Consider the following 26,227-nt stretch of genomic DNA (forward strand, 5'->3'; position numbering starts at 1 on the left):
TGTGCTAAAGTCCATTCTACAATTAATCGTTAGGGCTAACTGCAGTTTGCCAATTTTGAAGTCAGATAATACTATGTAGAGCGGGTCTAGTTTGTAGTTATACTGAACTCTATATAATACTTACCATGCATAGTAATTTGTGTTATACTACCCTTAAAATAATGCTTATTCCACGGTAGGTATGTATGAAAACTATCTTAAATGCATTCACACGTGAGACCATACTACTAGAACCATAAAGATACCATATACCGATTTGATTGATTGGCTGTAAGTAAAGATTTAATTCGCTTCGACCTGACTGTCATTTATAGCAGGCGTTAATCTGACCCTTGCCCAGAGAGGGTTTTGAACTTTTGGATTGTGTTCTGAAGGCTTTAAAGCATTTTAAAACATGTATTTTGTCTTTCACTAAAGTTTGCATCGTGTGTTTGTTCCAATATTGTTCATATTACATTCTGTCTATATAACCTATGCATTAACTTGCAATTTCGAGGCGAAGTGTCACTGTGCACGTTAACATTGTTTGGACAATAACCTGAACTTCCTGCATGCAACAGTTAATATTGTCTGATCGTCCGGGAATAACCCCTCGGCCCTTGCAGACGACCGGCAAAATTAGTTCCACACAAATTGACTCTCTTTGTGCACGTACGGTGCTCAGGTAACGGTTATATCGTGCGTAATGTGCGCCGCAAATTGTCTGCCGCTTTCATGATTGATTAATTCTCATTAACATTGCGAAAATAAACGTGTTTCAACAATTAAATTGTAGAGTTCAGACGATTCTAAAAATATTTTTCGTTGAAATCACTACAGATTGACACGTTGTATTTTATTTAAATCCACATTATGCAGAGTCACGGCGGCGTACGGCTACACATGCAAAATAAACTTTTGTGTGTGTTCATTACGCTCGATGTGGACGCAGCCGTGCGTACATCGATAGACTTATTATAAAAACAGTTTAACGACAGCTTGCACTCCGTATATTGAGGCTAAAATTGAAATTTTCAATAATAAATACAGAGTCACTGACACGCATGAATAAATTCACGGCTGTTTTAATTTACAACAAATACGTGAGCAATAAACTGATTCCATAAAGCTCGACACTAGCTCACTGTAATAATTTCATTAAACAGCCTCATTGAGAATTTACAACACAAATATTGCTTAATAACCTTTCTCTGAACTCCAACTCACGCTATAAGTAGCAATATAAAACTAAAATAAGTTTACAACTCGTACAAGTCTAGATTTGTGAAAACAGACAGAGAACAATTGAATCATTTTGCTTTTAGGATATAACATCCAGGTTGGAATTCAGCTATTGTAAATGTAGAAAACAGAATAGTTCACAGAAATATTGTGTTACTATTTTTAACATACAGCTACTTTGACATAACTCTGAAAAAAGTATAAAATTCATATCTTCCTGGTTTTAGTCTATAAAGCGTTCGTGCAACGCGGATCTTTAAAATAGTATTTTACAAAACAAAAAAAAAATGGGAAGTGACTGAACTAACAGTATGGATTTCTGAATGATTTGAACACCTGTGCGATGAAGTAAGTCGGCAAGTGGCAGCTACTTCACAGTAGCGCAGAGGTGTCGGTTTCGCAACGACCTTGCTATTGCCATTTCAGTTTGCCGACCTCGGGCCATATGATCGACGAATTTGCAAGCGGTCATTGACTCATCAGTTTGTATAACGAGAGTGAATAAGATCGTATAACAACAGAACGACCTAATTCGTGCGCACTTTTGATCTCGCATAAATGCAAGATTGTTGTGATTAAGTCTATTTAGAAGATATTTACAGGCACATAATTATTTGTTGCTCAACGTTGTGCAACTTACGTGTGATTGATTTCCAAAATATTCGACGAATTCCCTTCAATAAGTGGGTTTACACGGAACAGTTTTTCTTATATTTTTTTTTATTGTTTTTAGAATTAATGTTTGTTACCCATCTGTTCAAAGTTTAAAAAGTGGAACCTGCATTTTTGATTTGAGATTTTTGTAAAAAATGCACACAGAGTTTCGAGATTGTGTATTTGTATTCCCTTGTGGCGTAGTAAAACTAGTCCCGAATGCTAGATAACAAAATATTCGAAAATATTTTCACGAAAAAATCCTAACTTTGGTAGTTTCAAGTGCGTTATCCTTTGCAGTAAATTTCTTTAAAAACTTTACGAAACAATGGACCCCGCTTTGTTATGAACCATTTCTACGATACATGTGCATTGTACAGTAACTCTTGTATAGACATGTGCCATAGACTGTCTGATTTAAGCTGTAGTAAAAAGTTATAATTTTGGTCATTGTGGTACATAAATATATGCGTTTGTTGTGGCCGATGATTCACCCGCTGCCGGTGGCGCTGTGTTCCCGACTCCCGAGTAGTACGCGAATGAACGATGCACACTAGCCGGTGTTTAGTTCAATGACTGACGCGACGTACGCGATCATTAAATAGAAACAATATTGGCTGCCAAGAATCTGTTATAATAACAACGTTACGTACACACTTACATCCCATCCTACATGCATGTGTATAAAACATAAATTGTTTAATGAAACAGGACTAACATGCTTTAAGACATCTCCCAATGAGTGACACTTACAGTATCTTTTTTTCTCTCTGCCTAATGTGTTTTAAATATTTGGGTGCAAGTTTACGAGGTATTTTTATCGTAGTTGTTACAAACATTCATTAGCTCGTGCCTTCAGTTTTTCTTTGTCTAGGTATGTAATACCTAAGAACACACTTTAAGTGGCGAGTGTAAGGTTGCCAGTAAAATGTTTTACAAAAATATTTTCAGTCATTTTAATGTTTCTTCAACATAATGGGTTTTCTGCATGAACCGATTCTCCAGGGAATAATTAAAATTTTAAACTTTCTGGTTTTCTTTCTCAAAATAAAATGAACTTAAAATATAAAAAGGTTCGGTATAATAAAACTTGATTTCATTCAGAATTAAATGTCCTTTTCTAACGAGTGCCACCTGACTTTCAGATCGTCTTAGCATTTAAACTTAAGCACATAGAACGTTAGCCATTCTACAGTTATTCATTACATTTAATAACAGAGTACAAAGCATATCTTTAAACGGTATCTAGTATATTTGTGAAACATTTCCTTGTGTTGAAATATATATTGAAGTCCAAGTTTCCATAAGGTGTGAGCCCTGGGGCGGCGTCGTCGCGGCGCGTTTTCGTTCCCGCGGTTACCGGCGCCCTATTTGGCTCTCTCCCGATAAAGCAAGCACCGGTGTGACGTGTTCCTTCCAGTCCTGTCGTGACGCGTGACTTGTACACTCTCCTCGATACATATGGAATTTTCCTTCTAACACTCCACACAAAAGTTACTATACTACAGTCCGTCCCTTTTGTCACGGTATTGTGTCCCCTATCCTTTTGAAAGGTGTCCGGAATTTGTAAGGTATCCCGTTAATACACTTAAGCGCTCACGTTTTTATCCGACAACGTATTAATCGTCCGAATCACCTGTTGAATTCGTGTCCATCAATAAATGTTTTATAAATGTACGTAGTAATAGTCAAACTAAATGGGACGTCATTTTCGAGTTAACAATAAAGTTTAACTTTACATACAGTTGCCTAGTGCGTTTACAGTTTTGAGGTTATTTCAAAATGTATGTTAATTAAAAGGCCTTTAAGTTTGGCCACATTTGTTAAATATTTTAGCACGCACTTACCCGTGAGTGTATACTTCACCTGCCGACTTTTTGGACTCGAGTTTGTGTAACTTCTATTTTAGTATTCATTAGAGTATATTTAGCTCTTACTTATACGGATTGTCTGTTACGTAACTATTATTAAGTACTTCATTAAAATGCGAATATCAGTTTGCTTTCAAAAGCAAGCCTACATTACTTTGCTATTGACTTACCGATATCATTATTTGCTACTAGATTTCTCAATAGAATTTCATTTCAGCAACCAGACATTTGTTAAAGCGGCTATAAAATAAAAAGAGCCTGTCAGCCCTAACATATAATAATGCCATCAAAAACATTCTGTAAAAACCTCAAGTCTCGCCGTAAAAAGTTGTGAGATCTATATAATACCAAGTCGATTAATCTATTTAGTCTCTACTTAAAGGACCTTCTGTCTTAAGTTATTACGTAAGTTATTATCATGCCAATTTAAAAAAAAAATACATTTAAAACAAATAGACCGACCTGGCCATCGCATGATTTGATTATTAGTATGTATCACACTACACAGCACGACGAGAAGTTAATGCTCCTGAAATGTTAATTTGTGTTTTCTTGCGATGACCAAGTCGATCTATTTGTTTTAAAGGTATTTTTTTTTAAATTGGCATGATAATAACATACGTAATAACTTAAGACAGAAGGTCCTTTAAGTAGAGACTAAATAGATTAATCGACTTGGTATTATATAGATCTCACAACTTTTTACGGCGAGACTTGAGGTTTTTACAGAATGTTTTTGATGGCATCTCACTTCTTTTTGTAGAGCGAACATAAGTCCAATTTGTATGGAAAGACGTTTTTTTTCATAATTCAACATATTTTCCTATGGGAATGTTGTTCAGTTTCATGGGCTAAACACCCTTACCCACCCTATACCCCCACCCGTTATGCCTCATATAGTAGGTACCTATTTACATCAATTTATTTTATTTTCTACAGTAATAATCATTCATTAACTGCAAATGTAACCTTGTAATCTTATACATTTATATAGGATTACAAAGTTATTGTTGCAGTTGGTGTATTTAGAAAACTAGACCGAAATTAGAAAATATTGAATTTTTCCCATAATTAAGACACTAAACCCTATTTGTATTCTAAATTTTAAGCTTCTAAGTCTGCTAGAAGTACCTTAGACTTTTGATGATCGGTGAGTCAGTGAGTCAGTGAGTCAGTGAATCAGTGAGTGACAAAATTCAAAATTTTAACAAGTTGTCATTCTTAAACTACTGGTTCAAATTGACTGAAATTTTAAATATACCGTGTTTATACAATGACTGATTAGTTGCTGAAAATCCAGGCTCCTTGTTTTATCCACAACGAAATTATAGGGGTGTCAAAAACAGCCCGAATTGCTTCGAGAAAAGGATGTTACGGCCGTGCCGCTTTTTTTTTTGCTCGACTTGCGGGGGCACTTCCGTGCCCCCAGATACTTAATGTATATGTAAAGTCTGTAAAGTAATTGCGTCATTATAATGAATGTTTATACAAGCCACTAATGAGGTTTTAATACAGATTCTTTGTGCAAGCAGTGAGTGTTGTCCAGCGAGTTGCCATAACAGTGAGTGCAAGTGTGCACAGCTGTTCCACCGTTGAATCACCGCTCATTGGCGCTCAATAAACAGGATTTATCATAGCACTTATAGCCGATGTGTTACCAAATATCCTCTTTGCTATAATTATGATATATTAGATAAGGAAGCGCCCAGAAAAGTTCAAAGAAGGAAATTCGAAACTGAAGTGGAAACTGTCCAACTGTTTTAAACTCGTTCCGTAGTCCAGACACTTTAAGAAGAGTGCTTCTCAAGTGATTTTCTTAATTTTATTCGAAAAATGGAAGGAACTGCGGGTACTTACGAAGTTTATGTATGTTTTTTTCATTTCACCTCAGAACAAAACGTTTATTTAAGTGTGTGGTTGTCCTCAACCTTCGAGTAAAATGAGATGACCATTTCAAGGTCCTAAAATACGTACATTATTTTGTCGGTACACATTTTTAATGTCATGTTAGTGGAGTCGATTTAATTGAAATCAGCCATGTACCTTACACCCTTGTAATAAAGCACAATTTCGCTGGTACTATGAACGTTTGATTGTACCCAGCCCATATTGGTCTTGATTAATAATGTCATAAAATTGTTCTTTTTATGCGCGCCCGTACCTATAAACAAGTACATATTTACGGGAACGTTTACGGAGATAATATTATATCAATTTCATAAAACATGAGAGTAGTAGTAAAACACGGAACGTTTCTTCAGGAACTCGTAAAAACCGTAAAAAGTGTCCGTATAATGTCGGGCAATATCGCAAGTTTATAGCGCCGCACACCCGATATTAGTATTTACTTTGTGGCAATAACTGAAACTTGGTGGCGGCGAGGCTTCAGCCGTGGGCTATTTGGCCGCCTCGGAGCTTAGCCAAGGATTTTCACCTTAGTGTTACTGAGAAACTTTCAACCGTCCTGTTTACAAAACAAACCGCATTTGCATAAGTAATGCCACCAAAAACATTCTGTAAAAACCTCAAGTCTCGCCGTAAAAAGTTGTGAGATCTATATAATACCAAGTCGATTAATCTATTTAGTCTCTACTTAAAGGACCTTCAATCTTAAGTTATTACGTATGTTATTATCATGCCAATTTAAAAAAAAATACCTTTAAAACAAATAGACCGACCTGGCCATCGCATGATTTGATTATTAGTATGTATCACACTACACAGCACGACGAGAAGTTAATGCTCCTGAAATGTTAATGGTGAATTTGTGTTTTCTTGCGATGACCAAGTCGATCTATTTGTTTTAAAGGTGTTTTTTTTTTAAATTGGCATGATAATAACACACGTAATAACTTAAGATTGAAGGTCCTTTAAGTAGAGACTAAATAGATTAATCGACTTGGTATTATATAGATCTCACAACTTTTTACGGCGAGACTTGAGGTTTTTACAGAATGTTTTTGGTGGCATCTCACTTCTTTTTGTAGAGCGAACAAAAGTCCAATTTGTATGGAAAGACGTTTTTTTTTTCATAATTCAACATATTTTCCTATGGGAATGTTGTTCCGTTTCATGGGCTAAACACCCTTGCCCACCCTATACCCCCTCCCGTTATGCCTCATACAGTAGGTACCTATTTACACCTATTTATTTTATTTTCTACAGTAATAATAATTCATTGACTGCAAATGTAACCTTGTAATCTTATACATTTATATGGGATTACAAAGTTATTGTTGCAGTTGGTGTATTTAGAAAACTGGACCGAAATTTGAAAATATTAAATTTTTCCCATGATAAAGACACTAAACCCTATTTGTATTCTAAATTTTAAGCTTCTAAGTCTGCTAGAAGTACCTTAGACTTTTGATGATCGGTGAGTCAGTGAGTCAGTGAGTCAGTGAATCAGTGAATCAGTGAGTGACAAAATTCAAAATTTTAACAAGTTGTCATTCTTAAACTACTGGTTCAAATTGACTGAAATTTAAAATATACCGTCTTTATACAATGACTGATTAGTTGCTGAAAAACCAGGCTTCTTGTTTTATCCAAAATGAAATTATAGGGGTGTCAAAAATAGCCCGAATTGCTTCGAGAAAAGGATGTTACGGCCGTGCCGCTTTTTTTTTGCTCGACTTGCGGGGGCACTTCCGTGCCCCCAGATCTTTGAACACATACCACTTGAAAGTCTAACCAGTATGGATAATGTGCACATTTGTTATTTATCCTTAATGTGTTGATGTTATCTGAGTTGAAAGCTTGCGACTGGCGCGATGGCGGCGACTAAAAAGATACAAGTCCGAATTTCACTGTTACGTCAAAGGTCAGATTCCTATATGGTGTTAGTGGTATTTTGACTAATAGCAGCTGATAGCGGTGTATATTCACAAGCTCTTACCGATGCTCCGGCCATTTATGGTAGTTCTCACGCACTGCGCTACTAACGAATTCGCGCAAGCGAAAAGCATGCGCACTGAGTTTATTCCGCAAGCGTATATACGTCGACGCGTCTCACGAGCGCATTAAACATAAACGAGAGGTACTGTCGCCCTCATTTACGACTTAACTAAACAGACTCATAAAATGTTACGTACAAGGCGACGTAATTAAAAATAGCATTTTAATTGTCTTTTACTCCTGCCTATATTGCTATTAAACTCCTGAATCCATCAACTTAATACGCTTAATTACGTTTTTAATATAATCTATATTACGAGACTTTAATCTAAATGGAAATCTAGTAGGACAGTAACAATTATAAGAGTAATATTATAATGATAGTTGAAACTCGTTAACCTCTTCTGTCTATTAACATTTCTTTTATGAAGCGACCATTTTACCGAGGAGCGATAGCTAACTTTGAGTTCACTGTTTCAAGTGGTTGACTGTACAAAAGCTTTTATAGTGCAAGCGTACCTCTGATAGCACTCGTGAATTCATTTCATTCCAGTTTTAAAAGTGAATCAAGTTGCGAAGCTTTATGCCTTTGATAGGTTTCTGTTACAAACCTTTTTTATTATGAAAATCATATCTTATTAAGAAATACATAAAATTTTACTAAAATAAGATCTTATTCGAAATACAAAACTTAATGTCAAATTTGTATTCAGCAAGATTTTTTAATAAAATGAATATGATTGTATTGTTACGCAATGAATTAACTAGCTCTCATTTGTAAAATACAATTATATTTATGAAATAAAACATAATTATACTTAGTTTTATTGTACTAGTAATAACTAATGTAGTTCGTATCTAATTAGTTTTTGATCAATGTAGGCTAATTTATAAGCACGAATTGTTAAGGCAAGTATTCATACATTGCACAGATTAAACTACATAATTAAACCCGGTGATATTTAATAATGAAAACGCACCTTATTATAGCACTTCGAATTAAAAACGCGTTTATTTCAGTGTATTTATTTTATTTACATTAGCTGTCACTTTAAAAACCAATGTAACTGAATAGGGTTCATTCCCAGCAATCCGTGTCGAGATACTTAAGGATGCCTGTCATTCGCAGTTCGATGAAAATGCGATAGTAATCTGATTCCAATTGCGCGCTGCGCTTGCGCCGTACCGCGGGCAACATTAGCGGTGCCACTCACATCAAGCTTTCACATGACGAACATGCTATACGGGACACTCGGCATTCATTACAACCATTATTTCTTAATAACTTAATTATAACTTAGTTGGAAACCATCACAAGGCCCCAACTGTGTGTCCTGCTCATATTAAAAGACTTCAAGATACCTAAATCCGATTACTATTTTAAAGGTTTAAATCTCCTATCAGACTAATATGATTAACTAGAAGGTGTTTTCTTATTCTAGTATTAAAACGTGACGTGTGTAATTTTAATCATGTCAAACAAAGCTTCAGCAGACCTGCCATTAATATTTTCGCGTTGTTCTTTTGTTTATCAAATGACGTATCACCCTGGCAACCGCCAATTTACAGCGCCTATTTCTGTAATAATGCTATGATCACTTTTGGCATTATACCTAATAGTACCTAGAATGTTTGTATTTTTACCAGGAAACCTATAAAGTATACCTACTTATATTTTTATGATACCGTGACTCCACTCAGAAAATTAACATGAGTAACGTGACACGTCTGTTGGCTGCCCGCCAGTTGTCAGGTGAAAACAAAGACAATCTGGCTAATCCCAGAAATGTCCTGGACGTCAACACACCGGAAACTCAAAGGAAAAGAAAATATGCGTTTTAATTAAACAGTCGTGGTTTAATACAACGATTAATGTAGCATGCATTTTGAGAATTTTTACTGACATACTGATATGACATTGATCCAGAAGATGGTGATTGAGAAAGAACAAAGACAACTTTACAAAGACTAGGTATATGATATGTAAAATACTACACAAAAATAATATCGTATGTAGATATTTTATATCTTGTACATATGGTTTAAAGATTGAAAAGTTAAAAAAGTTTCTGCGACCAAAAGTTTATGCATCGGTACACAATAGTATCAAAAGTGATATCTTAGTTTTTATTTAGCGAAGCCTCTAAAAGTTAGATCGTCTAGACTACGGTGAGGCTCACCCTTCATATTGAATTATGTATGGAGGTCACCTGCTATAGACAATATTATTTTTTCTAAACTATCGGCCGAAAAGAAACTTACATAAAACAGTTTATTTTATGTAAAAAGGTTTAAAACTCAGTGGCTAAATAATATAAATATTTTACAAACAATCCAAAGCCTACGGCTTTACAGAATTGTTTTATTAATTCTAAAACTTTTCTTTGTTTATGTACTTGGAACAGATATAAATATTGTTGAGTATTTATTTATAAGTTTAGTTCTGTTTAAGTTAGCATTTAACGTATTAAATCATTACTTGTCGTGGCCTAGCATACATATTTAATTAAATCATAAATGTATCTAATATGAAAAAAATAGTATTTGTGTTTTTATAGAAAATATGAAATGAGGTCATCCGCAAGATTTACCATTGTTACCAAGATTGTACCTAGATGTTCAAAATGTATAAAGTAAGGCCAAAATATATGAACATCTAATTAAGTAAAACTTTCCCATACCTAAGTAACCGTTAATGCTTTCAACTATAACTTAGTCTATACTAAAACAATACACTAAAATATCAATAAAACAATACTGTACGGTGACCACTAGGACATCGTAAAATGTCCGCGGCAGTTATTATCCTCACAACACAATGTATGCGTTGAGAGCGAATAAACGGAATAAAGTTATGAATTACAACGCACGCTCATTGAATTATTTATTAGAATACCGTACATTGTGTATTTAAACTGCGGTTAAATGTAACCCGTTGAATAGATAAACGATTGTTATTCTTAAATCATTTTCATCTTTAAATCGGATATCCTGCCGGAACTATAAAATTTGATTGTATTTAACTCTTGGACAATAGACGCTATTGATATTTATAAGAGTCTCTTAATATGTAGAGACAAATTCATCTTAAAGAATTGCATTTTTCTAAGAATTCTATATTTGTCATAAGTTGTAACGGTTGCAATTTTGTGAACATGTGCATTTTCTGATTCATTAAATGCCTAGAAATTCAAGGAATTAAAGGAAAAACATATGTATATTAAAAAATATTGCCTCACCTCATTTGAAAGCACTCATTTGCAATTATGATTTCACATATTATTGCATTCAATTTTACAAATTCTGAGAAACTCATTATAAATTAATCATCAATTATTCATACACACGAAAACATGTATTATCAGCTGTACAATTAACAAGTGTACCTTGATAATATATTCCTTGAAGCAGACACCCGAATAGTAAAACAGGATAATGAACCGAAAAAAACGTAATCATCAAACACTGCACGTCATTGAGGCCTACCAGGAAAGCTGTCTTGAAGATCCATTGAATCGTTTCCCAGTGCATACGTACACAAAAGGCGGAACAAACATTATAACACCATTGTCTCAAATAATTCCATTCAATTCCATGTGTCACTCGCGTATTTGAAATTCAAATTCATCCCTCATTGTCCCCTAAACTCGAATTAGTGTTTTGATTTGAACCCCAAGCCTTGTCATGAACCTACACATTAAGTGATGGCCACAAAAGCGGCGATGCGTTGACGCATTTGTATTGAAAACGAGTTGATTCATTGATTACACATGAAATTGTTTATCGTGCTTTGTCTGTCTATTAATCAATCAGCCCGTTTGTGAACGACTAATGAATCGATCTGTCTTTCTTTGATTGCGTAGCTTTTCTCTGCTTTTTCCTTATTGAAAATGATGAATTTAACATACAACGAACAAATATTAACGTATTCTACCAATATAGCGTGAAGTTTTGAAACTTGTATGAAGTACAGTCTGGATTATGACCTTAAACCGTATTTTAAAAGAGTAAAGTTTAAAAAAAACACAAACAATATTTTATTTTATATCTTTCCGCAAATACACAAAGGTCCTCGAAACGCTTACAACTTGACCCTGTCAATATGACATAATGTAGTAAAATCATATATTTTTATAGTCTTTGACACAAGTACTCTATATGTAATAACAATATTTTACCACTATTGCCCACTTCCCAGTCAATTAAAATATTGGCCATATTAACCGCCAATATACCTTTGCCTATTTCAGAACATTATCCGAACTGAAAATCAAACAATCATTGCCTTAATTACTGGCTGTTATTATTATAAGCAGTCAATACTACCGGAGCGCCACTATAAAATGATGTTTAATTTTATGCCCGACGCCATGACACTTTCGGGAAACATCATATTTAATTTACGGTTTGCAGGAAACGAGTATCGATGCCAAAATAAGCAGTTATTTAATTCAACATTAATGCAGTGTTATTGGAACCTTTATATCGCGATTAAGTGCAAAAGGAAATTAGTCATTTGCCATGAAAGGTTTTATTCTCGTTTTATGATTTTCGTAAAACGCGTGGATATTTCTATGAAACACCTAACTCTTATAAACATTACTGCATTCAAGTTTATTTTAGCACTAAAGGTGAAAGTACCCATTAGTTAGCTCTGAAATATAATAAACATAGTCGATTAAGCGCTGTGTAAACTTGCACTCTATTGTTAGAATTAGGAAGAGCTTTTAACTAAAATAACACGTGAAGAACTCCCACGCACGGGGCGGTCGGGGCGCCGCCGCGCCGTTATCATTCATATCGAGTATATCGAGCGAGCAGATGTTGACGACGTTGTACCAACTATCAAGTGTCACAATGTTCTACGTACGCAGTTTACTTGATCGGGCGTTCATTCAAGAATGTCTGTATAATTTGCATTCATTCATCCGAGAACCTACGCACGACGCCAACTACAGTACACTTATAAAAATGTATGATTTACCACTATTTGTACACGTCGACGCCGTTAAGATTCCGAGATCGTTATCGCTTCACTTTGCATTCTCTGATGTGATATTAAAACATCGATCACGTTTCCTATTTTCAAATGTCGTTCTGTCCCTCGGTCTGAAATTAAAAGTAATTTAAGTGTGGAATGCTGGTGGTAATTTATAATCATAGGCGGGGGTGAGCGACGCGGGAAGTGACAGCGCGCGTCAATCAATGGGGTGCAGTGAGGCAGGCCGCGCGGCTGCACCCCTCGGCCCGCGCTCGACGCGTGATTAGCTCCCGATGACAACCACACACGATGCACTGCGCCTGCATCACAGTCACTACTGGGGTGACACGCCGAGGGGGGCGCTGACGGCGCATGGTAATCACTATGCTAATTATTCCCGAATGATTTAATGGATATTGATGAAGTTTGAATTTATATTTTAATGAAGCTCATAGCAACGTAATCGAATTATTGGGAGCAGATTACATTCTATTGTGAATAAATAAATTGCGGTTCAAATTTATAGTTTGCCTGAACGATCTACTTACGTCAAAATCTCAAACCAGTACAAAACGAAACATGACGAACAATTTCAAAGATGGTATAAAACTACGGAATCGATTTAAACTTCCCCAACTTTGGTAACTGACAGTAACGACAAGTAATCAAAGAACAACATAATTACATACATTAATCTAATCGACCTGGATAGAGATTTTTGACTTGTGGAGGAACACGGCACGAAGAAAGTGGCACAGGTTGATGGCAGAGATTTGTTAATTAATTAGAGGACAAAATAGACGTAGTCACGCGATCTACTTAGTAGTGATTCAGGGTACTTACGGTGGCCTATATTCTGGGCTCATTTACCTGACTGCTAACACTCCAAGCTGGTGACAGACCCTCATTACCGTCACTGGAGCGTAAAACATGCGACATTGTAATTAGCTTGTACCAAATGTACTGTTTGTTATTGTAATGCCGACGTGAATGAGGCTGTTTTGATGTACAATAAGCTGGATTTGATGTTAGCAAAAATGTGTTAGGGCATACCGTGTTGTAAGCTAATGGAAGAGTTGGCGTTCCAATAGTTTTAAAATATCTATTCTGTCCTACTTCTATTATGGATGTTTGATACTCATCCACGCAAATACTACTGAACCGATTATGATGAAATTTTGTGTGTAGCTGAAGACCCAAAATAACACTTAGGCTACTGTTTATCCCGGAGTTCCAGAGGGATCGGGATTTACACGGGAAGGGTTGCAAACCTTGCATGCCTAAAAATTTGTTTAAAACATTTATTGAGGGCATGCAAAGTCCCCAACCCGCACTTGGCCAGCGTGGTGGACTCAAGGCCTAACCCCTCCCTCATTACGGGAGGAGACCCTTGCCCAGCAGTGGGACATTAATGGGTTAAATTTATATAAATAAAAATAAAACAAATCCACAAGGAAATTATTATTTTTATACAGGAAAACTAAGCAGTACAAAAAATCCACGGCGCCAAAGGTTAAGACAGTTCTGAGAATGATTATTTGATCGGCGATTAATTTTACCCACATCTTATCCTCGGTTGATGGCAAACATCACGAGGGAATGCAAAAAAGGTTCAATATACAAACTTGTATTATTTGTGGTTGGACGTGGAACGTCGACAATGTGGACAGTGCAGTGTCGGAAGTCGTACTGAGAAAAAACACTAAAGTCATATAATATATCTGTATGCACTTAAAAGAAAACTCTACGTACTGGAACTTACTTACTTTTTGACATCGCAAGTAAAAACCTAAACAGCATTGTACCTTATATTAATTCTTTACTCAAAAAGCTTTCAAGGTATGGCCATATATATTTTCGCTCACATATGAAAAGAAAAATTATAATATCTATGATCTTTTTTTAAAAAGACAAAACTGAACAATTATTACGCTTTCACTCTACTGTTTTATATTTACAATCAGTATTAACAAAATCTAAGAAAAACATCACTAATCTCTATAAACCAAGCTTGCCTTTTACTGTCATAATATAAATAAATAAATATCGTTGGACAACTTCACACACGGTCATTTGATTCCAAACTAAGCAGAGCTTGTACTATGGTAACCAAATAACTGATAAACATACTTATATACTTCTAAATACATACTTATATAGATAAATTGACATCCAGGCTCAGAACAAATACTCATGCTCATCACACAAAGATTTGTCCCGGGTGGGATTCGAACCCACCACACGCGGCGCTACGGTTGTTGCGCATATACATAAAACAAATGCCGATCCGAATAGCAATCTATTAAGCGCGCTCTGATTTTATCTGTGGTCAATATTAACCTAATTGTTGAAAATATTTGCATTGTTTATGGCGCTCTTTATTTATGGCCGCGGATGCGTCGAGAATTATTGATGTACCTGTTGACCTGACCCGGAAAACTAACTGAAATATGCTTTTCCAGTATTAACTGCCTTGACCCCAACGACTGACTAGACGGTTTGTATAAAAACGTAATTGCATTCGACAGTTACATTGCAATTACTGGGCATTAACTCGTGTATTAAATTGAATATTATAAGTAAAAAATCTGCATTAACATACATAAAATAACGCTTTTTTCATATAGGGATCGGCAGAGGCCCAAGGACGCCACTTGGTACGATCCTTACAAATTTCCCATCCATTCACATTCATATCCATACATCATTATAAAAAATATGCACATATAAATTACTCTTTACATTATATTCATTTTACATAAAGAATATTAATGTGATTAAGAGCGAGCTAATTGATTAATAATAACAATTCATTATCATATTTAATTGGTATCAACTTATAATAGTGTCATTCATCACACGGGTCTATTCAGTAACTGGAATGAACAATAGCCGTTATTAAAACATCAAGCTGAACTTGATCCGTAATAAATAGTATAAAGTTGGCAGCATAATCGTGCCATACATCACGCTTAACACGCGAGCAACATGTTTTATTATGTACTTACTACAAATAGCTAAATATTCGCTACAATCATTCAAGCGCTTCATTAACGCGACTCTCTACAGACAACACTGTCGAGGATCGAGAGTTTGACATTTAAAATGTGCTGCAAAAATAGTTCTTTTAACGCCCACTAGAGAGCGCTGATCAAATTTTCATATAACATTTTTCAATGGCTAACCAGTAGCGCCCCTAGCGTGTGCCGAGGAAATTAATTGTTAAGTACATTTTAACTAAAACCCTCTACTCAATGATACTGACGGTAGAAAATCATTGCCTCAACAGCAAAGGAATTACCCTAATTTGCGTCAAATTGGTCCTACAAAAGCGAAGTAACTTTCAGTCGTTTTCAAGCAGGTATATGTAAATAAACAGTCCCACAGAAGCGTTTAGAAGCTAACTTAGATAAGTTAAGGGAGTGAATAATAGACGACAGATTGGTTAACGAAGTCTTTATTGTTCGCCGTAAAGTCGGGGCCACCGGCGGCTAAAACAAAGTTTGCGGTCGCTAACTGCGGACAAAAACGATTCTGTCCCACTACTTGCGCTCCGTGTTTTTACAATGCATATTTAATAGTTTCGGATTTATTAAAACTTCAAGCAATTAAGTTTTTACTCGCTTTTATGAATTTACTTATAAAAACTTGATGGTATCGTTTGACTAATGGACGCTAGTCCCTATACTTTTAGAGTTTTTGGGCTTGTAATTCGAACACTGTAAATAGATTTTTTTTATTTAAGATAAGTCAGTTCCAACAACATTATCAGAAGTATTGAAATTGTTCGACTTGGAAGTCAATACAATCGTTCACAAAATCAAGACGTCAATAACTACATGTTTAGTTCCCTAACGACTAAATCAAAACAACAAGCTTTACGATAACGGCCCAGTCGTTTCAAAGATAATCGAGCGTGACAGACGAACAGACAGCCCACCTTATCTCTCGCATGACGCAACCGAATACGGATCCCTAAAAAATATACAAAGAGAAAGGGAAGTCTCAAAAAAAATATAAAGGAATATCCTACCATTGTCAAGCCACAAGTGTGGCTTTAATTAAAAGTAAAAAAGGATGAGGAACATGTTTGATGAAGAAAATAAAGTTGGTTTAGGATTAATGAGCCCTTTAAAAATGTAGATCATTACAAACTGCCTCCGTGGCGCAGTGGTTTAGGTCGCCACGCCGATACCACTGCAACGGGAGGTCGTGGGTTCGATTCCCACACGGAGCAATTATTTGTGCGATCCACAAATAATTGTTTCGGGTCTGGTTGTGCTTTGTGTCCGTTGTTTGTATGTTTGTAAAAGTCCCCGCGACACAAGAGCAATTCTTAGTGCGGGAGTTGTCTTTTTTCTTAAAAAAAAAAAAAAAAAAAAAAAAAAAAAAAAGACTTTGTATTGTACCAGTGTTTGTTAAGAGTGCGATGTAATTACAGACATTTATTGAAATGAAACGACGACAATAGGACATTTTATTTAATTTTTTTACCTTTATTTTCTTCTGTTGTAAGTCGAGTATAATGTGGAGTTCCGTAGTTAATACGATTTATCTCTGGCAGCCAGCTTGATGTGCCTGTAGACAGTGAAGATTACCGCCGGGATGGCTTTAATAAGTAAACTCTCACAAACCTTGCCTCTATTACCGCATAACTATGATATATGTAGAAGCTTTAAGCTGAAATAAACTATTGTACATTTTATTTTCTTTATTATTAGTTTTTAATTTTAAACGTAAGGGTTTAATTATTTTTTTCTTATTGGATCTTTTCAGCAAACTGTTAATAAGCTTTACAATAGTGAATTTGGCAAACCTCTTCTTACATTTGCCATCATTTAATCTGTTGGCTTGTCTATCCATAGGTATCATAAGTTAGTCACTATTCGTATAACCTGCACTTGGCCAGCATGATGGACCCAAGATCCCTTTTTTAGAAGATTGCCCAGCTGTGAGACAATCATGCGCTAAAAAATAGTTGAAACAGATGACGTCTAAGCGTTCTAATAGAGTCGGTAACCAAATTAAGATGTTGTTCACTTTGTTCAGTAACTGCATCATTCAGTGTTGATAATGATAGTATAAACAATAGACGTTACGTTGGTACACTGCCATTATTTCCTGCAGAGCATCGTCTCGCCTGTACAAAGTAATTAACAATTAAATATTCACTGAGCATGCCAGACCGATTGAGAATTCAAGCGATGTCTAGAAAAACGGGAATTACTCGGGTAAGGGGCCGTACATACTATATATTATGATGGTTAATTGTTATGTCTTAGAAAGTCCATTATCAGGATACATGACAATTATACAGAAGGGAATCGAAACCTCTTAAACCCTTTCGAATAAAAGGCACAAAGATGTAAAAACGTGGACATAATATGGGTATATTATATTATTTGAGTATTAGTTTTGTCTTTAAAAATTGCATTACATATTATAGAATTAAATTGTTGACAGTTTTAGGTTATCTGACACATATTCAAAAGCTGTGAAACTGGCACCAAGTATTCTTTCAGACAATTGAATAGAACAGAAACTTAATAATACGCAATCGAATAAATATAAAGAGAATTCATCTCGCACTAGACGTGTGAAGAAAAGAAATGGCTGATTCGGCCTTCTGGGTCACTGCATTGACATACGATAAGCGTCATAATATCTCGCTCCAGTTATTCGTGTTGTACTCTTCAGTCATAGAACAAGGGTTAACTACGAGAGAGCGAGACAGAAGATGTTCCACTAATGGAAGCTTATCACATGTTTTGGGGTTTCGCAATTCGTAAGGTAAAAGGAATCCGTAATGCGCTAAGCACCTTCACTCGCAATCCGTTTAGCTGCCTCGTGGGTTTCACGTGATATCTTTAATACTAGATCATATACTATCATTTATTCCTAGGCACTATTTTTTACTTTATTCATTGTTAAAACTATTTTTAAAAGGATACACGTAGAGATAGAGTTCACAACCAATTTAAAAGGTGTAGAAAGAGATAACAATAATAAAATCCTTACTCCAATGTCGATCAAAATTGACCTTTAAGATATTCTAAATTAACACCCTTCATATAAAATACTAGCTGACCCGCGCAACTTCGCTTGCGTCACATAAGAGAGAATGGGCCAAAATTTTCCCCGTTATTGTAACATTTTTTACTCGTACTCTGCTCCTATTGGTTGTAGCGTAATGATATATAGCCTATAGCCTTTCTCGATAAATGGGCTATCTAACACTGAAATAATTTTTCAAATCGGACCAGTAGTTCTTGAGATTAGCGCGTTCAAACAAACAAACAAACTCTTCAGCTTTATAATATTAGTATAGATACTTGACATCAGAAAAAAATATTACAGTTTTTAAAAAAGTCTTAAAAGAAATTCGATGATACTGTATAGAATAAGAGAGATGCACTCTATTCTTTGTTAATGAGCTATCCTTGTGTTCAAAGTAATTTGAAACACTCTCAGCCCTTCAGCCGGAGCCACTTTAAACAAACTAGACGATGAAAGAATAACAAGATGTGTAAACAACGCACTGAGTGAACCCACTAACAAATATACTTAAAGTAAACATGATCTATTCATATTTGTATTATAACTTAATTATTTATTGAAAGTTAACTAAAGAGAATATGTAAGTAATATATCATTTCATTATTTTTTATCAAGATGGTTGTTTAATACTACATATGCGTACTCATACCTACCCATCGGATTGGGCCGATTAAGTTCTTAAGCGCGGCAATAATAAAATATATACTTAACAACAAAAACATTACTTTATAGTCTTTCTTTATACATTTACAAAATTTCTTTATATTTCCTTAATGCTTCAAACGTTAGAAAGAAATGTGTCAACATCAACGTACAAGAGCATAGGTACCTACTAAATTTCTTGTGGTACAAACCATGCAAAAGTTACGATTACATTACTAATAAATGTATTTTATTTTCAGAGGAGTTACCTGGAGCAGTTCGGGTACCTGAAGCACGGCAGCCCTGAGGTGGGCAACCTTCAGCTCGCTGACAGCCCGCAGGCCTACGAGGATGACTTTAGAATCGCGATCAAGACTCTACAAGTAAGTATTATAGGGCTCTGCAATACTACTAGTATATTGACTTAAATACTATAGCGTATCAGTGCTCCTGATACGAACTGAACTAATTATTTAATTGGAATAAAGACTGAAACGAAACTACCAAAGTTAACCAAACTAATTACTAGTCAGATAGAGTTAACTCGATGTTGTTCCACTCGGCGTGGGTTCGATTCCTACACGGAAAGATTTTTCAATCTTATTGTGTTCTATCACATACGATACATTTTCAATCCTAGAATCCATTTTAGAAATAATCAACAATTAACATGCATGATTGTGTCAAAGAGAGCCAAAAATTAATGTCATCAAGTTTACATGACTTTTCTTGCTTTTCACAAGTTTTCTTGAGAAGGAATTAATATATTATTCATATTTTTGGTCAATAGTACATGATTGACAGTAAACAAATTAAGCGTTTCTACGACTAGGTATAACATTTTATATAAAATTTTCTACTTTCTAATAAACCTTCGGTCTATTTCAGGAGTACGGCGGTATTCCAGTGACGGGTGAGGTGGACGAGGCGACAGTATCGCTGATGAAGCAGAGACGCTGCGGCCGCCCGGACCGGGAGGACGACGCCCACGGACACAGGACCAAGCGCTTCCTCGTGCAGAAGGGAGAGAAGTGGAAGTACACCAACTTAACTTGGAGGTAAGATTAGTGCAAAATATATTCGCGTTAAACTATTATATTATGTGGTTTTAAAGATGCAGGTCTATCAAACCGTTGAGTCACTGTCGTTTTTATGACTGTTAGTAATGTTTTTTTTTTAAGTTACCAATATATGACATAAATTCTGATCATCCTTAAATTCTGAACTGCTGACTTAAACATACAGCTTTATTAGAGTTTTGCACTTAAACAAGAAACAAAAAGAAATCTAAGAAAATTCAATCAAAGCAGTTTCCCAAAAAAAAAACAACGGGTCGAATGTGGTTGCCTGTTTCTATACATACGCATATAATTAATAAATTATCATCGTAGGAAGTAAAATTACTGCCATCTATACTTTCATCGTCAAACTAACTGCTTTACAACGCCATCTAGTAGAGTCGAATAATTTTTATAACAGAGCCATCTGTTGAAATTGTAATGAACCACGTAACATACAAAGATTCTACTTATATTATACTACTCGACACGAGATGGCTCTACGTGGTGCTCAGAAATATATAACAATTAATTAAAATTTTAATGACGTTATTTACATTTAGAAGTACGTTACAGCAATCATGTCTTACACTAAATGTTAAAACCGAGTAATATATTACATTCTAACTATAAATAATATGAACTTACGTTTTTATTAAAATCATTTTTTACCAGCCAAGTTTTACTTATAAAGTGTTTACGGTTACGTGAATAAAAATTATGATTACGGGCTCGCCTTCCTATGTATAAAAAACAGCAACACACAGAGATGCAACAATCGGTACATGCATTTTTTAAACCTCATCAAACTGGATAACAAAGTCAATCAGACCCACCGCTGTTTTCACTGAAACAAGCAAACAAACTCCTCGTTATTACGATAGAGCATGAAGTTCGAATACAAAAAGAATACGGCGGAACCCTAATGTTGGATTTTATGTCGAACCGTTCCAAATGTACTATTTGCTTTAAGACCACATAAAATTGATGACAAATAATAGTTAAATCACGGACCTCGTAACTTTTACGACGCTTTCCGCGTGGCTTAATTAAAAGAATATGTCCCTTTGACGCCTGCCGAGGACGGGCATTTGGAGCTTCAAATAAACAGCAAAGCTATTAACATCATCGAACATTATTCTTATTACATCGACTGTTCTCACAGTTGTTTTCGCATCAGTATGATGGCGTGCTGGTTTCTTAACAGTATCTTAACCTTATGTTACCTATATAAAATAATATAACGTAGGGATGGCATATAATGATCTCTGATTAGAATCAAACTGCCGAAAGATTGCGTAGAAACCAGCTTCAAAGTATGTTAAATCATCTATTGTTAACAACTTTATTAGGTTCTAATTTGCTCTCACTCACTACTAGTTTGTAAAGTGATCATCAGTTTGCTTTACATTACTTTACTTCGCACAAGTGCCAACTGTGTTTCAAGAGCTCACCTGAACACCGCTGCCAGTGCATTTTCTATATGGTCCATTTGGACGGAGACTTTGGCCACATGCCCGATTGTTTAAAAAAGAAAATACTTCCATACAGATGTGTTCAATTTGCATACTTAAGCACCTGTGTTAAAAACAGCGTCGTGTCTAATTTAACGTTGGCGTAGACTGATATGTTCAGAAAATCGATACAGCTGGGGGACATTTATATAAAAGTGCCGTGTGCCGACTGTTGGCCACTAGGTTGTAGCTTGCAGAGTTTATTCAACTTGATATCCCTAGAGTGAAAAGCTCGACTGGTCGCCGGCGTCTGTTTGAAGTGGAAACAACCGCGGAACACGCGGATAATTTGAAAAGTTCACAATCACCTGCACAGACCGTGGTTTCAGCACAATTTCCTGTCGAATTAATGGTCTGTCAATATTGTAGTCCTCCATTACAGCTTGTTGTGCAAACAAGCAATAAAACTAGCAGCGCCATCTCGCGGTGGGTTTACGAGAGCGTGGCGCCGTCGTGGCAGGGCAGGGCGGGTCAGCCGCCGCACACACCGACCCGTCCCCACCTAACACAATTATATCTGCTAAAAATATAATCCGACCTTTTCAGGTATTTCTGGATTTGGCACATTCTATATTATTTCCGTCGCAGTACTACTAGATAGACCTATCAACATCACTCAACAGGGTAGTTCAAAGCCTGATGTAGAATCGCGTCAACTCAAGGCATTATTTGCATTAGGCCTCATCTCTCCAAAAAGAAACTAGAGATGGTTTAGTCCCTTAATACTACCTCCAAGGAATGCAATTTGTATAAACCACCTATCATTACAACGAAGTAACTTTTCGGGTTCTACTATTAGGGGCAGTAATTATCAACTATTTTGGTAAAAAAAGGTATTCTAAAGTAAAAGCCTGGGTTATTAAACCCAGATTTATCATTTCCAAATATTTAAAATAATCGACATAACTATACTAATTAATATAACAATTACTTTTTTATGTTATATTACCTGACTCTAAATAGCCTTTAAGACCAAGGCATAATACCCGTGAAATAATTTTGATACTTGGCGTTTATTGTCTTACGATAGAGTCACTTACCATTAAGTGTGCGCTTCAATAATAATGGCTTTAAAGTGAATTGAACCGATGAAATGTAAACAAACGTATAATGTTTTAGACGTCCGATAACGATAGAGTTATTACATGGAAATAACGGTATTGTTTTCGCAATGTCGCTGACAGCCAAGTGACAGCCGCATTTCGCCTCCCGCCGCGTGCGGCGCTGTCATCGCCACTCAGACCAACACTACGAATAATATTATTATTATGAAATTCATACTACCTACGTAAAGCTTATTGTTCAAAAGCTTTGGAAAATGTTCGTACATATTCCCATGTCGTATATTTTATTTGCTGATGTAAAACACGGAACAAATAGGACATGCAATACATTGTGCTGCTAATAAAATAGGGGAATTTAACATTCCGCTTATTTTAATAGGCGGCAATGAATATAATGCATTTATGTTTTCGAGCAAATTTAAGTTGGCATTATTTGGCATCACATTGTAAAATGCAAAGTTTTGTTTGAGTTGTTTAAATAAATTCATGCAATACTGTAAATCACTACAAAATATTTATACAATTGAACATCTTCGATTCCGATATCTTATTTAATTTTACTTAGAGTTTCCTTACGGTTTTCTCCGAGCCCGTTTAAATATTAAATACGTACACTTGTTGAATTTCAAGATACTGCATCTTTTACATAGCTTGCATAACATTAGCATTTAGAAGATAAAAATACAGTTGGAGCTTAATAGGTGCGGAAAACTTAAATAATACTTCCGTATATTTAAACGGTACAATGACTAAAAGAGTAATATAGAGTCAGTACAGTTATAAAGATTTTAAAATTAAATTAATATCCTAAGTTATTTTCAGTTCGTTCCACAATAATGTTAGTCGTATGCAGATTTTATTACGTCATCCTTCATAAAATATGAGATAGGATTTATTAAATGTTCAGGCTCTCTGACAAGCTTTATCTCTTGAAGCTAAACCGTTTTCAACAACCCTTTACGGATAAATATTATTTTTCCACCGATAAAATAGATGAGGACTATGACGAGTCATTATTAATTGTAGTGACGTAGCCGCCTCGTCCCCCCGCGCCACGTCGCCCCGCCCCCGCCCCTGTCGGCCGCTCCCCGCAGTGGCACCCCGCGGCCAAGCGAACTGGGTCGACATTTCAATATTGAAGGCATTTCACAATTTCTATTGCTCTTTATTGCTACTGTACGACGTAATAAAGAGCTTATTATGCGTATATTGAATGTAGTAAACCGACAGGAATCCGTGAATCATTTTATTAAAATTATGCTTACAATTTAACACGAACAACAATACGTTAAACCACTTGAATTTGCGTTGCTTTGATATCAAAATGAACTAGGAACGATAAGGATAACGGTGATGTTCTCACTGTACCTAGAGGACTTCATAGCTAAGTAGCTATTTAATGACTTCCTAAATGAGCTAGTGCTTTTAAAAAGAAAGGCTTGCATTTTCTCAGCACCAATACTGGACGCAAAGAACTAGATAAAACTTAATAAAGCGTAAAATGATCTTTTTTGATATGCCTGTTATATTTACAATAAATATGTATTCCTGGGGTGAATGAACCTTTACCGCTTATACGTCACGTAAATGTAGCTGTACTATATTAATTTACGCCATCTAGCGGGTAGTAGATGGAATTATACTAAACGCCCCCTAAAATATGGCATAAAAATGAAATTAAAATAAAACGTTATCTTAAACTTTTTACAAAAAATACTTTGACGTTGGTTGTACCCCTGGTGGGACTCGAACCCACAATCCCCGGCTTAGGAGGCCGATGCCTTATCCATTAGGCCACAGGGGCTTGTGAGTAAAGTCTGAAATTATAGATCTGTTACTTCTACATACGAGGATGGAAAATTTGAAAGAAAAAATCTATGTACCACATTTTATTCGTTTTATAGTTTCAATGTGAAAGAGTGGCAAGCATCCATCTTAACTGACAACCGATTGTATGTAATCCCTTTACCGAATATCGTATAATTTGTCTTAGTACCGTTTAAAAAGCAAATATAAATCTATTCGTTTATTTAACTTAAAAATACCATAATCAATATGCAGCCGCAGCTCTTCATTAGTTATTTACAGTTGAAGCTCGTAAATATAAGTCACACAACTATACCGTGGGCCTCTCAGTGTCCATACTTAATTATAATAAATGCGAAAATAACTCGGTCTGTTTGTTTGAAGCTACGCTCAACTGGACATTACTATCAAGTTAATTATATTACGCCACGGGATAATTTTCTCCAGAAATAATGAGAACTATACTTATTGATATAATGTAATAATATGCATTTTAATAACAAAATTCGTAATCTTTTGCCTTTAATTCAGTAACTCACAGTTTAACACTGGCGGTATAAAACCTAAATGTATCAATATAAGATTTTGCTAAATACATAAATAGGATTTAACGCTCTTAAATGTTTTCTTCATTAAATATTATATTTATATTGAATCTTAAGCATTTTTTTCATGGCTAAATTATGCGAAATTTTGTATCTGCAATTATTTAGAAAGCAAAGAATTAATTATTACGGTGATTTATTTCTAAATCTATCTTCTATCTATCTTTTTTATAATAGATACGAGTCATGAAAATAACAGCTCCAATCACTATGGCACATAGAGTCATTCTCAAGCTTGTAAACGGCTTAAAAAATATACCGTAATTATAACATAATTAAAGACAAATTTTAATATACTTAGCACCTACCTACTACATACTAATTAGGTAGAGCAAAAATGCGTATTAGTGTTTCAATATAAAACAAATCATATTATATTATTGATAAAATATTTTCGCAAGTGTTTCCAATTTTCAGGTAAATATATGTTTTTCAATACTAATTACATTTTATTATAACTAATATGAAACTATTCAAACTAAAAAAATAAAACTAAAAATACTGAAGGAATGACCAAAAAGAGAGCCGCCCGAACAGGGACTTGAACCCTGGACCCTTGGATTAAAAGTCCAATGCTCTACCGACTGAGCTATCCGGGCTCATGGAAGTCAAGTCGAAATTACGATACTGGTATCGAGTGGCGCTTGTTACATTTGGTTTTTAAGACGTTTTATATCAAGATAACCGCTTCTTTTTTTAGAAGTCACACTCAAATGGTGCTAAATATTCACGTTAACTGATCGTATATTCTTGAGAATTTTGTCTCTTATATCGATACGAATTCCAACATTTATGGATTTTATGTAGAATTTCGATAGTTACAGATATTAACCGTGCCGTTCGCTTGCCGGCCGTAT

The 26,227-nt window shown here is 35.3% G+C and overlaps 1 protein-coding gene and 2 non-coding genes across 4 annotated transcripts in view; 1 reads left to right on the forward strand and 2 right to left on the reverse strand.

Moving 5' to 3' along the window:
• Window positions 1-26,227, forward strand: part of Mmp2 (Matrix metalloproteinase 2) — a 159,379-nt gene that overhangs the window by 41,679 nt on the left and 91,473 nt on the right. For both annotated transcript variants that reach the window (XM_076121711.1, XM_076121712.1), the window contains exons 3-4: window positions 19,584-19,706; window positions 20,212-20,381. In XM_076121711.1, coding sequence (XP_075977826.1) covers window positions 19,584-19,706; window positions 20,212-20,381 — 293 coding nt within the window. The remainder of the gene's footprint in view (window positions 1-19,583; window positions 19,707-20,211; window positions 20,382-26,227) is intronic.
• TRNAR-CCU (transfer RNA arginine (anticodon CCU)) lies at window positions 24,691-24,763 on the reverse strand. Its single transcript has one exon. It is a non-coding gene; the product is annotated as a tRNA-Arg (tRNA).
• On the reverse strand, window positions 25,897-25,969 carry TRNAK-UUU (transfer RNA lysine (anticodon UUU)). The gene has a single exon. It is a non-coding gene; the product is annotated as a tRNA-Lys (tRNA).

This window comes from Anticarsia gemmatalis, chromosome 13 (assembly GCF_050436995.1).
Source record: "Anticarsia gemmatalis isolate Benzon Research Colony breed Stoneville strain chromosome 13, ilAntGemm2 primary, whole genome shotgun sequence".
In the NCBI taxonomy this organism is placed as follows: Eukaryota; Metazoa; Arthropoda; class Insecta; order Lepidoptera; family Erebidae; genus Anticarsia; species Anticarsia gemmatalis.